The sequence below is a fragment of the Otolemur garnettii genome, unplaced genomic scaffold (assembly GCF_000181295.1).
Source record: "Otolemur garnettii isolate 467f Iridium unplaced genomic scaffold, OtoGar3 scaffold00205, whole genome shotgun sequence".
Taxonomy (NCBI): domain Eukaryota; kingdom Metazoa; phylum Chordata; class Mammalia; order Primates; family Galagidae; genus Otolemur; species Otolemur garnettii.
In genome coordinates, this window is record NW_003852600.1 from 1,504,612 (window position 1) to 1,517,248 (window position 12,637).

A 12,637-nucleotide genomic window follows, 5' to 3' on the forward strand; every position below is an offset into this window, starting at 1 on the left:
GTCAAAATACAGAGCAACCCCGTCAGACCAGGAAGGATTCTCATAGCAGATCAAAATACAGAGCAACCCCGTCAGACCAGGAAGGATTCTCATATGTGTCAAAATACAGAGCAACCCAGTCAGACCAGGAAGGATTCTCATAGCAGGTCAAAATACAGATGACTCCCGGGAAGTTCCTCTCCTGGGTTTTTCTGAACAGAGGACACTTACTGTCTGAAAGAATTACCACCCTGAGTTGCTAGAGACATGAGGAGGGAATTAGTAAGCATTCTGGAATTCTACAATTTAAAAGTATCAGAAAGAATTAGGACTCTTGAAAAGGTTACTTAAAGATAAATTCAGATAACTTATAAAATGCAAGGCATCATGAAAGATAGAGAGAGGGAGAGAGAGATCTGCTTCTGATAAAAGCCTATGTGGTCAGAAAAGCCAGTGAAAGTAAGTTAGTTTGTCAAAATTGTACTCTGAAGTAGATTGATGCTGCTCTGAGATGAGCAGCCTGGAACTACACGTGCTGGCCAAGTTCAACCCGTGTGGGAGTGCGCACTCTGACAACAGCTGGTCTGCTCCCCTCCAGTCGACTGGCTGGCACAGCCCATCTCCTCCGTGCCCCTGACATGCCCCAAACGCCTGTCTTCACTGCTTCAGCTCCCGACCCACCCGAGTACTTCTGGTCTAAAACACACCACCACACCGCCTTGGCCTCTCATATACCCAGCTTGCCACTGCCATCTCAGTTCCCCTAAAATCCCAGATCCAACCTTGTGACTTTGCTTAGAAAACACCAGTAGTTCCTCAGTGCACGCAGATTAGTATTCAGGGTACTTGGGGCACCAGCTGTTACCGGATTTTATAGTTAAGGAATAATGCTTGGAACTGCCAGAAAACTTGCTATTTGCTCACAGGGAATATAGCTCACAAAACTAGGGATTAAAATTAGGTAAAATATGCATAATTATGGAAATACTTTCCAGAATGAAATCTGACAGAACACTAGTATGCCTCCAACATGTTAGCAGTTGCCATGAACACAGGTTAACCTAACAAGTAAGTGGGGGACATACTGGGTTAAAAAATATTAAACACTTTTCCTTAGAATATCTCAAAGTTCTGAATATACTAAACTCAGAGTAAATCTTCAAGAAGGTACATGTTGCTTCCCAAACTTACTCACTCATAGAGCCACGAGTGGGAACACAGTGTTTCAAGAAGCACATTCCAAGAAACACGCCGTCCGGGAGCAGACAGGGTGCGAAGGTCTGGATGGGAGCCACACATCTGTGTGCACCAGGCCTGGGGAAAGGGCTCAGGGGCACCGCTCAACTTATTCACACTCTGGAATCACTGGGTTTCATTCCTTAAATGAAACTGATTCATTGCTAGTCTGGAGTCCAACACCAGGGCACAGAGACACCATCTACAGAGCCTGTCAGCACTCGGCCTCCCTGTGTCTGTCTCTTGTGTGACTTTTACTCAGCCCACCTATTACAGTCAAGGTTGTCATCATTGGGGCTTAGCCTGCCCTGTTTCTTTGGCTGTAAAATGAGAGGCGAGGGAAGGCTCTCCATGATGATGACACAGTGTAGGGTCAGCTTTACAGTCACACTGTTCCCCCGTCATACACTCATTATTGCAACAAAATGACTCTGCTGTCACTGAAACATGAAAACACCTGGCATCCTGTCTTCACTCCTGCAATCCCACTACCCACATTTCTTCCCATTCACAGAAATGCTCAGAAGCTCCGACATCCTCCTTCACGAGATGGAATTACCCCGTCTTCTCCCCAGACTTCTATGGCGTATCCTTTGTCCCTCTCAAGGCAGACTCTACAGTTACTGATGCACTTTGGACTTCTCCCCGGAAGAAGGGAGAGTCTTACTTATCTGTGTATTTCCCCAACATCAAGCAGGTTATGCAGTTAGTGAGCACACGAACGTCCAAAGCGACGCAGCCTCCCTCAGCTTCCGCAGGCGCACCCCTGGACGCATGACCCCTTCCTTGGTGACCTGCTCCTCTGCGGCTTGGGATCCCTTCTTTCTTTCTCTCACTCCCCACACACCACCCTCCCCATCATTCCTATGAAACAAGGGCACTGGGAGTATCAAGTACGCTGTGTACACTATTCTGTGCTGGGCACTTTTATCTTTCAGAAGCTACTTGTCAAAACCTATCAATAGTCTTCAACACTTTCACCTGATGAGTCCTCTGAGAATTTTTACATTGTTAGAGGTACAGAGCAAGTGCTGGTTTCTATGTCAAACAGTTAGGGACTGGGTAAATAAACTACGGCATACTCATGTGACCGGATATGATGCAGTTATTAAAAATCATGGTCTATTTTAGGTTTCCCAACTGGCACTACTAATATCGGGGCCTGATAATCCTTTGAGGCCGTCCCATGCATTGCGGGATGGTCAGCAGCCCTCCCCCCCCGGCCTCCACCTACCGGGCATCACTGAACCAAACATGTCTCCAGGCACAAACCTTCCTGGGCTGGTGGGGCAGCTCCAGGCTGAGAACCAACCATAGAATGTGCAAAATATTCTATCCACAGAATACACAAAATACAGTAAGTAGAAAATGTAGTTATAAAAAATGTAACAGTATGACCACATTAGTTTCAAAATAAAAAACAAAACAAAAAGGTGTGAGTTAATGGACAGACCATGCTGTTAATAATTGTTCTCAGGTGACAAGATTCACGGCAATCTTCTTCCTTTTACTTTTTCTGTACTCTTCTGTAAAAATACATATTCATTTTATAAATAGAGCAAGAATCAACGAATGCGTTTATAAAGAGAATGTACCACTAGCTATACTCAAATAAGGTTAATTGCCACCAAAAATGACTACTTAAAATGGGAAGGACAAATTCTTGTTATGCTTTCAAACTCCTCAAAACTGGCTGTGCGACAGCAGAGCCCGCCAACAGCCTGGCACTCTCCTGACAGGGGCTGGGCTGGCTGAGCCTCCTGGCACTGCTCCTTGGGCCGAGTGGATGAACGAGGTTCACCCAGGCCTCAGCTCTGAACAGGGTCCAGCTAATCCCACCACTGCACAGCTGCCTTCAGTTTTCTCTCATTTTTTTTTCTAAGAAAAAAATTGTATAGAATTTTGTTAGACTTGGACACTTTGAATTACACATTTGGATAAAACTCAGGTAAGCTAACTTTTTTGTATTCAAATTTCATACTTAATAACATGAAAACTAGATCAAAAGACAAATACCTCAAATAATTATTTATGAAATACCTGTATTTTTACAATCCTATTGAGTGTAGTAATTAAGGAAAATAAGGAGACACGTTTCCTGAACTGCATGAGAAAATAAAAACAAACCAACATGTTGTCTTATCACTGCCACAGGCCACATCCAGGCACACGGTCGGCGCTCACACCCCTCGTCCAGGCACACGGTCAGCGCTCACACCCCTCGTCCAGGCACACGGTCCGAGCTCACGCCCCTCGTCCAGGCACACGGTCCGAGCTCACGCCCCTCGTCCAGGCACACGGTCAGAGCTCATGCCCCTCGTCCAGGCACACGGTCGGCGCTCACGCCCCTTGTCCAGGCACACGGTCTGAGCTCACGCCCCTCGTCCAGGCACACAGTCGGTGCTCACACCCCTCGTCCAGGCACACGGCCGGCGCTCACTCACGTTTCAGGAATGAACAAGTAACGGAATGACTGAACAGATGTCTATCACAAACACACTCGCTAGCTCATGGAGCCCACACCCAAATGATTCTACAATGTGTTAATGTCTGATTTAGTTTTGTTTTATTTTTTATTTTATTATTATTTTGCTTTTATTTTACTTTATTTTTGAGACAGGGCTTCACTCTGTTGCCACTGTGGCTACAGTGCAGTGGTGTCATCATAGCTCACAGAAACCTCAAACTCCTGGGCTCACAGTGATCCTCCTGCCCCAGACTCCTGAACAGCTGGGACCACAGGTACCTGCCACCACTCCTGGCTAATCTTTGTATTTTTTTGTAGCAAAGTCTCTCTCTTGCTCAGTCTGGTCTCAGAACTCCTGGCCTCAAGCAATCCTGCCACCTTGGCCACCCAAAGTGCTGAGATTATAGGTCAGAGCCCAGCCAATGTCTGTTTTATACATGGAAAATCAGAGGCTCTGTCAGATCAAGTTACTTGCCCAAGGTCACAAGGTTAATAAGATTCCATTGTACAATGTTATTTCAGACAATTTCATTTGCTAATAACATCCAGATCAACTCTGAGGACAGCATCGCACGCCTGATGAAAACGAGAACACTCCCAGTGTCATCCTCATCATGGTTCCTTGATCCACAAAGGACTAAGTGGAAGGCTGAGACCCAACTCTACAGAGAACAGGGCATATCACTTGTAACTAAAATGTTTCAGAGATTTTTAATCTTCACAATCCAATCATTCAAGGAAATCTGTTGAGACAACACATTTTGTCATCAAGAACTTTATTTCTAAAACTAGAAATGACGTGGGGGGAGTCCAGATGTAGAATAGGGTGATTTAATACATTAACAAGTGAATAACGTTAAATGCTAACTAAAACACAACTGTCACTAATTAAATTGCCATAAATTAAATCTAAACTTTTACTTTCCTTTTAGGTAAGTAAAAGTTACGTTTTAACTGAATAGTACTATCCAAACCCTTCTTTAAGACTAGAGTCTGTTTCTACATAAAGCCTCTATGCAAAACTTCTGATAAATGTTCCAAAGTCATTTGGAACTGAGTTTTTGTTTTCCAGCAAGGGCCTGGCCTGATCTCACTCAAAAAGGCCGTAAGTCCTTGGGGGTTGTAAATGCAGGCTGGAAGGCAGTGCCAACAGCATACCCAGAGGAAGGAGAAGGTCACGGAGGAGAGGGAGAGAGCACAGGAGGCAGCGAGGGCAGCGGACAAGGGAAGAAGGAACAGAGGAGAGAGGCCAGAGAGGGGGTCAGAGCAGGCCGGACCTGGGAACGCCACGGGAGCAGAGCAGGGCTCACCTGTCAGTGCCCGAGAGCCAGGCACCCAGAAGGGGAAAAGAGACCTTTCGTCATCCTCAAAACTCCAGCCTACGCAATTCCACTGACCCAAATTACGTAGACCAAAGCAAAACAAAATAAAACAAAAAACACAGTTGACTTTGTTAAAAACACTTTATGTTCAGAAGCTGCCAGCACATTCCTTTATTAATTAATCTGAGTGGAAGAACAATGTCTATTTATTAAGATAATGACAACTTCTTCTGAAAATTCTATATTCCATTTCCTTTATAAGGGAACTATCTTAAAGAATACCTGTCAAAAACCCACCAGAAATATATTTTTTAAAAACTTAGCTTAAAAAAGCCTAGCTCTATCTGTTTAAATTCTTTTAAATGTTTGCTGAGGAAAACAGAAGCTCTAACAGGAAGGCAGAAACCCACGTTCATAGACGTCCTCCAGAAAGACGTCACACGCCTGAGGTGGCTTCAGCGGCCACAGAATTCACATCGCTGTCTCCAATTTGTACAGCTCCTCCATGGACTGAGTGGGAAAGATGTCATTACGTGATGTGAAAATGAACTAAATAAGTTTTGAAAAAGCTTCACGTTAGCAAAGAGTAGAATGGGAACTAGAGTTTGGTTCTCCAGGCTTCTTGATGAATGCTCCCGATTTTTCACCTGGGAAGCCAGTGTGAAAGAGACTTAAAATCTCAGCACCCGCCTTTCCTCAGGTCCTTCTCTCCACTGGCATACAGTTACCCCAATATGGTGACTCCTCTGAGGTCCATGTTTGCAGTGTGTAAACAGCAGCAGATAGGCCGAGGGTAAGTGACTAAGGGAGGAGGATGAGACAGTGGGGAGAGGAGGAGGAAGCCACAGTGCGGCCTTGCTAAGGGTTCCAGCTGATGCTCAGAACCTGCGCCCCGGAGACAACTCCCTGAGTTCTAAATGCTTTACCTCTGACTTTCAACAGGCCCAGAATTAGACCTACACTGGACTATCATAAACACAAATATTTACGTCTGATGTTTTGTGCAACTTATAAAGTCCTGAAATCTTAGAAATAGCTTTTAGTGACTACAGAAATGGTTTAGAAAGTATGACAGCTTGGGCTTGGCGCTTGTAGCTCAGCAGCTAGGCGCCGGCCATGTACACCAGGGCAGGTGGGTTCAAACCTGGCCCGGGCCTGCCAAACAACTACAACTGTAACAAAAAATAGCTGGGCGTTGTGGCCAGCACCTGTAGTCCCAGCTACTTGGAAGGCTGAGGCAAGAGAATCACTTAACCCAAGAATTTGAGGTTGCTGTGAGCTGTGATGCCAAGGCACTCTACCAAGGGTGACAGAGTGAGACTGTCACCAAAAAAAAAAAAAGTATAACAGCTTGTAAAAAACTTGCTCTGAACTTTCTATTGCTTTCAAATGTTTTCAGAGGAGGAGGACATACTCTCATTTAAATTATTTTCTTATTTCAGTTACTGTGCTAAACTCTTTTTTTCCATAAAATACATTTTTACTTTACTATATTTTCTGCCTCATTCTACTACTGAGTTCAGCTTGACTAGAACTTTTTTCTATTGTCTATACCAGCATTTCCCAGAGTGTAGACTGAGGACCATGGTTACAGGCCATTAATAAGGGTTAACGCAAACAAACAAAAATGAAGAGCGTCTTGCTAAACAACTCGTAAGAAATCCCTCTCCTGAGAGTCTCAACAGACAGCAGCATACTTAAGAAATCCTGTACCATTCTTAATTCTGCTGACCCCATCCTCACCAAATTCATTTTATCTACCTCTCTTCATACAAGACAATCTTGAATTACCAAACTGGCAACACAGACCACACATCACAGCCAGAGAAACCCAGGACGCCTCTCACTGACCTGGGTCTCCCCAGAGGGCATTTCTCTGAAGGAGGGTGGGGTCTAACTCATTCACATTTGGTAATTATTAGCTTGTGTTTTCTTTGGAGATGCTTCCCGATCAATTCAAAGCTCCAAACAAAGGAGATGAGGTCTAGACTTACTGTACAGGTCTAAATATTTAAACACAGCTTGATACCTTTTATCTTTAAATGCCAATTTCTCCAGTTGGCTTCTCCAAATTATGTCATCCTCTGTTTTATTGAAGAACATCAGCTTCACTTTCCTTAAAAGAAAAAAAAAAGACTCAGAAATAACTAATTACATTTAAAATGGAACGTCTACAGTGAACTAGGTAAATGTTTAGTACCAAGTAGATAAATGGAAGTATAAAAAACTAAACTAAGAACCACATTAGTACCACAGCGAGGAGCACTGGGGGGTGCCGAGCAGGAAGTGGTTAAGGAAGCCTGAGGCTGTCTCAACAGCAGCTGCAGAGAGGACAGCAGGAGGGACCTACCTGAGGCTCCGCACACGAGTCAAAGCGAAGTTCAGGATTGTAACCATCGGTGTGAGGCCTGTTCCTGCTGCCAACAGAAAGAGGTCTTCCAGTTCTTGGAACTTGGATATTTTAAAATTGCCCTCAGGACTGCTTATAGGAACAAAATCTCCTACACAATGAAACATAAATTAAATCAGAAAAACAGAGCAGCCAGCAGAGAAACCCGGCGGCTAACGGCAGAGGGACGGAGAAGGCTGATGAGGAGCAGGGTGGACGCCGGCCAGGCCCGTGACACCGAGGAGGTTTGGGGCGGTCATTCTGATCACTGTGCCCTAGCGTGTCCAGGGGACATCATCACAACCAAGTTCATAAGGAAGGGTCACAACATCAGTTCCCACCTGAAATTTACAATCTACTGCAAAGTATTTATCTGAAAACTGTCAGTACAGGTTTAATTCTAAATTAATTATAAGTATCTCAAAAGCAGGTCCACTTACACCTGCCTTGCTTGGTACAGGGCAGAGAACAGACATTTACTACTTGATTATTGACCATAGTAATAGTATTAGTAGGAGATCAAACAGAAATGTATCCTAAAATCTCATTCTGATAAATGTGACGATCCACCATCAAATTTTTGAAAAGGCCTATCAATTAAAACAAGGGCTGTTTTGAGTTTAACTTGTATAACAAAGCAAGAGCAGAAGGAGTCAACTGCACTCGCTGTTTTCCCATCTAGAACTCACAGCTGAGAAATCAGGGCCCACTGTCCACAGGGCAGTGGGTACAATCACCACACATCACCCATGTAAGAAAACTGCTTTCAGGACTAGATTCAGAAATTTCCAATGTAATTTAAAAAATGAAAAAATAAAGGAATTCATAATTTTAAAATGATTTCAAATATTCTATCTTGTTATTTTTTTAGAAACAGGTTCTTATTCTGTTACCCAGGCTGGAGTGCAGTGGTGGGTTATAAAGTAACCCTGAACTAGGCTCAACTGAACCCCTGAACCTCCGCCTCCCAAAGTCCTGGGATTCTGACAGGAGTGCACCACCATGCCTGGCCCTCTATTAATAGTTTATTTTAAAATGTTGGATGTTCCCATTTAGCCTTTGTTTTCCATTTTAGGAGAGTAAGAATCTTGTAGTAACTGATGAATAAAGTATTTGAAAGTAATAAAACTCCTTGTTATAGTTTGAAAGGGATCATAGGATTAGAATGTCCTTGGGAAAAACCCAGAGAAGACAGCTGGTTACTAAAGAAGCCTTACAGGATGGTACTAACTCGGCACCTCTTAGCCACAGTTCAGTCCTTTCAATGTTACAGACTGACTAGAGCCAGGCAGGGGGACGACGCCACCCAAACTCAGGAGAGGCTCGGGTGCACATGCCAGGAGGGCGGGGGACCCTCTGCTGGGGTCACACGTGCCTGGAGACCTGTACGCTACGTGTCCCGTCCAGGCACCTTATTTCTGGCAACACAACACTTGAAAGGCCAAATTAGCCACGTGAAAGTTGCCTGAGGACCATGGGTAGAGATGTGGGATAACTGCCTGGGTCCCTCACTCAGGCCGGGATGAGGCTGCCGGAGCTGCCGCCGCCCTGAAGGTGCACAGCCCCCGCAGGGGCACAGTATCTGTGCCATGTCTCACTCGCCTGAATGAAGGTAAAATAATACTAAAACTTCACCTTGCTCTTGCTCTTTCTCTCTCTCCTCCAACCCCCTCCCTCCCCTCTTCTCCTTCATGAGAGGGACCCACTTCTGACTCTCTTTGGAAATTCCCTAAACTTTCTCTTTCTTCTTAAATAAAATTTCTCTCTGTTACACTGAAGAAACCCCCCTTGTCTTACTTTGGGCTCTCCTTCTCCGTGCTCTGGCGCTCTCTACCCACCTATGTTCACAATGTCTCCACACGGAGCTCATGATACCTATTCTGCAGTCACGGGTCATGCTCCTTCCCAGGGCGACAGTCACCGTCACTGCATTTGTAGGTGTTCAAAATGCTTCAGGTTCACATTGTATATAATATTTTGGTTTATGCAACCAAAGATGACTGAGCACATCCACTATGTAAATTCCTCAGTTTAACTTTTAGAAAGTAACAATTTTCTTTATTTTCAAATTTTAGTGATCCACTTCACTGTTACCTCTGTGCACTGCTAATGCTGCCTTAGAGAGAGGAAGGACGCTTTGGCCATTAGCTAAAAAGCATGAGAAGGATGCAGAGAAAGGGGCAGGAGTGAGGAGAGGCTCTGCAGCCGGACGGGGCCTCCCGCAGCTCCTTGTCCATCCTTAGAGCACAGGGGCTGATGGCTGTGACCCGCCGACTGCCTCGCCAGGCAGTGCAGACAACACAACTTTTGCCCTTGGAGTCTTATAAAGAAGAATGAATGTATTTATTAATACAGCAGGGCTAAGAACAAGCGTTAGCTACTGGGAGTTCCTTCAGAAAGGAAACGATATTTTGTTCAGATTTTTTTTTTAAAGGCCCTTGTCAGGAAGAGGGCTGATGGTGTCCTGTACGAGGTGACCACACGCACCAGCGAGTGAGGATGATGAACTAGGGAGCCGTGTGCAGAACAGTGTACGTCTGCACAGCTGCAGATGAAGCTGGAGAGACTGACAGTCTGCGCAGCCCACACAGAGGAGGTGACAGGGACCCAGCAGAGGTTTCAAATCCATAGAGCAACACGACTGAATCTATTCTCAGGGCAGTTTGGAGAAAGAGTTGGAAAATGCAGATATACAGAGAAAGATGCCAGTTAGTGTCAACTGAGAGGCGCCAGTGAGAGGCCGAGAAAGAAAGGACGGAGCCTTCCATAAGAGGGCAGCAGAGGAGACGGGAGCACAGACTGGAAAGTCGCTGAGAGGAGGACCCCGAGGAACCTGGAGGCCAGATGCACTGGGGAGAGAAAGCGGGAAGACAAGGGGGACTCGAGTTTCCAGGTCAGTGAGGATGAGCAGGGATGCTGCAGATGGTGAAGACAGGTGGGACGGAGCAGGGACAGGCGGGTGAGAGAGGGGAGGTGACTGCATCACGCTGCCCTCGGGACACTAGGCAGGGCCCACATGCAGGTGTGTGGAGGGCAGCTTGGTCCAATCTAGGGCACGACTGAGGTTAGACAATGTAAGATACTAACCAATCTGAAGATGGTCAAGCTCTGGTGTGAAGAGGCCAGCAGGGTAGATTTTGATCAGAAAGTACATGTACTGCTTGTTGGGAAGAACTGGTTCTTTGAACTCTGAGAATAAGGAGTCAGACACAGGTGTGTATGGCTTCACTATTTCTGCACCTAGAAAAAAGTCACAACCAAGACACTCTAAAAATCAAAAAGCTCTTAATAAGGGTAAAACATAAATTTTATGCTATCCCTATTTAAAACTATATACCTAATACATATATAATTCTAACTGTACACCATGTTCCACATATAAACGTGGTATATGTGTCTGTATACATACAAAATATACTTATCTATGTAGGTATATGCACCCCAAGCTTGTATGTGCTGAAATAATTTTAACAAATCAATACTTTACCCATAATGTAAACAACCAGCTGTAAGAGGCACTCCTCCGAGCCTCGGCAGCTGTCTCCACAGAGGCCCGTCCGTGGGCTCCCTGGCCCTGACAGGTCGAGTTCTGTCAGTAACATAGCACAATACCAGGGCAACCACTCTCCAATGAGCGGCAATTTCTTTGTTCTGTACACTGACGGGGCACAGCTTTAGTTCTAACATGTAGGAAACACAGCGTCCACAAACCGAGATTCTGGCTGTACTGAGCTAGCTGCCTGGAAACACTAATTAATTTCTTAGGTGGTTGTTCCCTGCAGAGATTAGCACTGACTTCCAGCTGCTCATAAATGGAGACAGTGTTTCCCAAAGCCTCCGTCTGGCGTACCTGTAACAGTCAGCTTGAGGTAAACGTGCTGCCCGACGGGCGTCTGAAGGTGACTGCTTGGCGGCAGCTTCAAGCAGAACAGCTTTGTGTCGTGAGTAACGTCTTCCTTGGAGATTAACTGGCACTCTCTGTAGTGCAGACCTAGAACGTGACCCACCAGTTAGTAAGCAGCAGCCACGGACCCCTGGAGAGAGCAACCCAGCTGCCGCTCTCCGAGAAGCTTCACCCCACGGAAACTCTGTGCATTTTAGGAATTCATCAACATTTATCTGTTCACTTTGCTTCCCGACATATCTATTGAGACTTAGAGACTCTTCTGTAACTTGAAAAATGAACTTTATAAAATGACTCTCTGTTCCAGTCAAAACACTTGTCCTTAGCATTCCTTACTATTTTCAATTACCTAAATACCACTTTACTGATCTCCTAATGCACAATCTACTTTTTCTCATTTATTCCAGTAAGAACTTCCTAAACCAACTGGTGGGACTACGCAGCTCAGATGCAACCTATGAAAAAGGAATAACACAAACACACCAACATCTACAATATTTAAGTCACAGCATAAACATCTAGGTATGACCACAAAGAAAGAGACACACCTGCAGCTTTTCAGCTCTATGGGAGAATCCCATCAGAACTGGCCGGGGCTCACAGGGCAGGCCGGCGCACCCAGCCCCGAGGCGTCTGCTTGCTCCACAACACTGATCTCGAGGAGCACAGCCCTGACTCCAGGGGTGATGTTCAGAATACTTGGAAACAAACTATTCTCAAGCAACTCACAAATGTTTCAAAATTGTGACTGATAAAATAACACAAACGCATGAAGTCATCAGAATACCTTCCTATATATAGTACTAAAGAAACGACATTTGAGTTATTGTAATATACACCTCTTAAAATATTACATGACTGCATGTATTTTGTTATTGTTTTTCACTAATTTTGATAAAGTTTCCAGTTAATTTCTCGTCTATTAACCACTCATGTACACATCTGTACATGAGTAAAATTATGGATACTCCAGAGCTCACATGACTTGAATTCTAAGTTTTCAAACTAATCCCACTGTTTTCTTAGTACAGTAAATAACTTTAATTCAGTAACAGACTTCCCTGTCTATAGTGTGTTTGCCCAGATTTCACATGCAGGCCACATGGACAGAAAAAGGAATACAACAGTGAGAAGCCACGAGCCTCACAGCCACTGTCAGAGACGGAACAAGGCGGGGAGAGGCCACGCATCTCACGGCCACTGTCAGAGATGGAACAAGGCAGTGAGAGGCCACGCACCTCACAGCCACTGTCAGAGATGGAACAAGGCAGGGAGAGGCCACGCACCTCACAGCCACTGTCAGAGAGGGAACAAGGCGGGGAGAGGCCACGCGCCTCACA

The 12,637-nt window shown here is 45.1% G+C and overlaps 1 protein-coding gene across 2 annotated transcripts in view; it reads right to left on the reverse strand.

Annotated features, from left to right (window-relative positions):
• Window positions 1-12,637, reverse strand: part of LOC100955093 (cytochrome b5 reductase 4) — an 85,971-nt gene that overhangs the window by 7,815 nt on the left and 65,519 nt on the right. For both annotated transcript variants that reach the window (XM_023507786.1, XM_003801296.3), the window contains 4 exons: window positions 11,244-11,384; window positions 10,481-10,633; window positions 7,355-7,505; window positions 7,034-7,120 (listed from right to left, as the gene is read on the reverse strand). In XM_023507786.1, coding sequence (XP_023363554.1) covers window positions 7,034-7,120; window positions 7,355-7,505; window positions 10,481-10,633; window positions 11,244-11,384 — 532 coding nt within the window. The remainder of the gene's footprint in view (window positions 1-7,033; window positions 7,121-7,354; window positions 7,506-10,480; window positions 10,634-11,243; window positions 11,385-12,637) is intronic.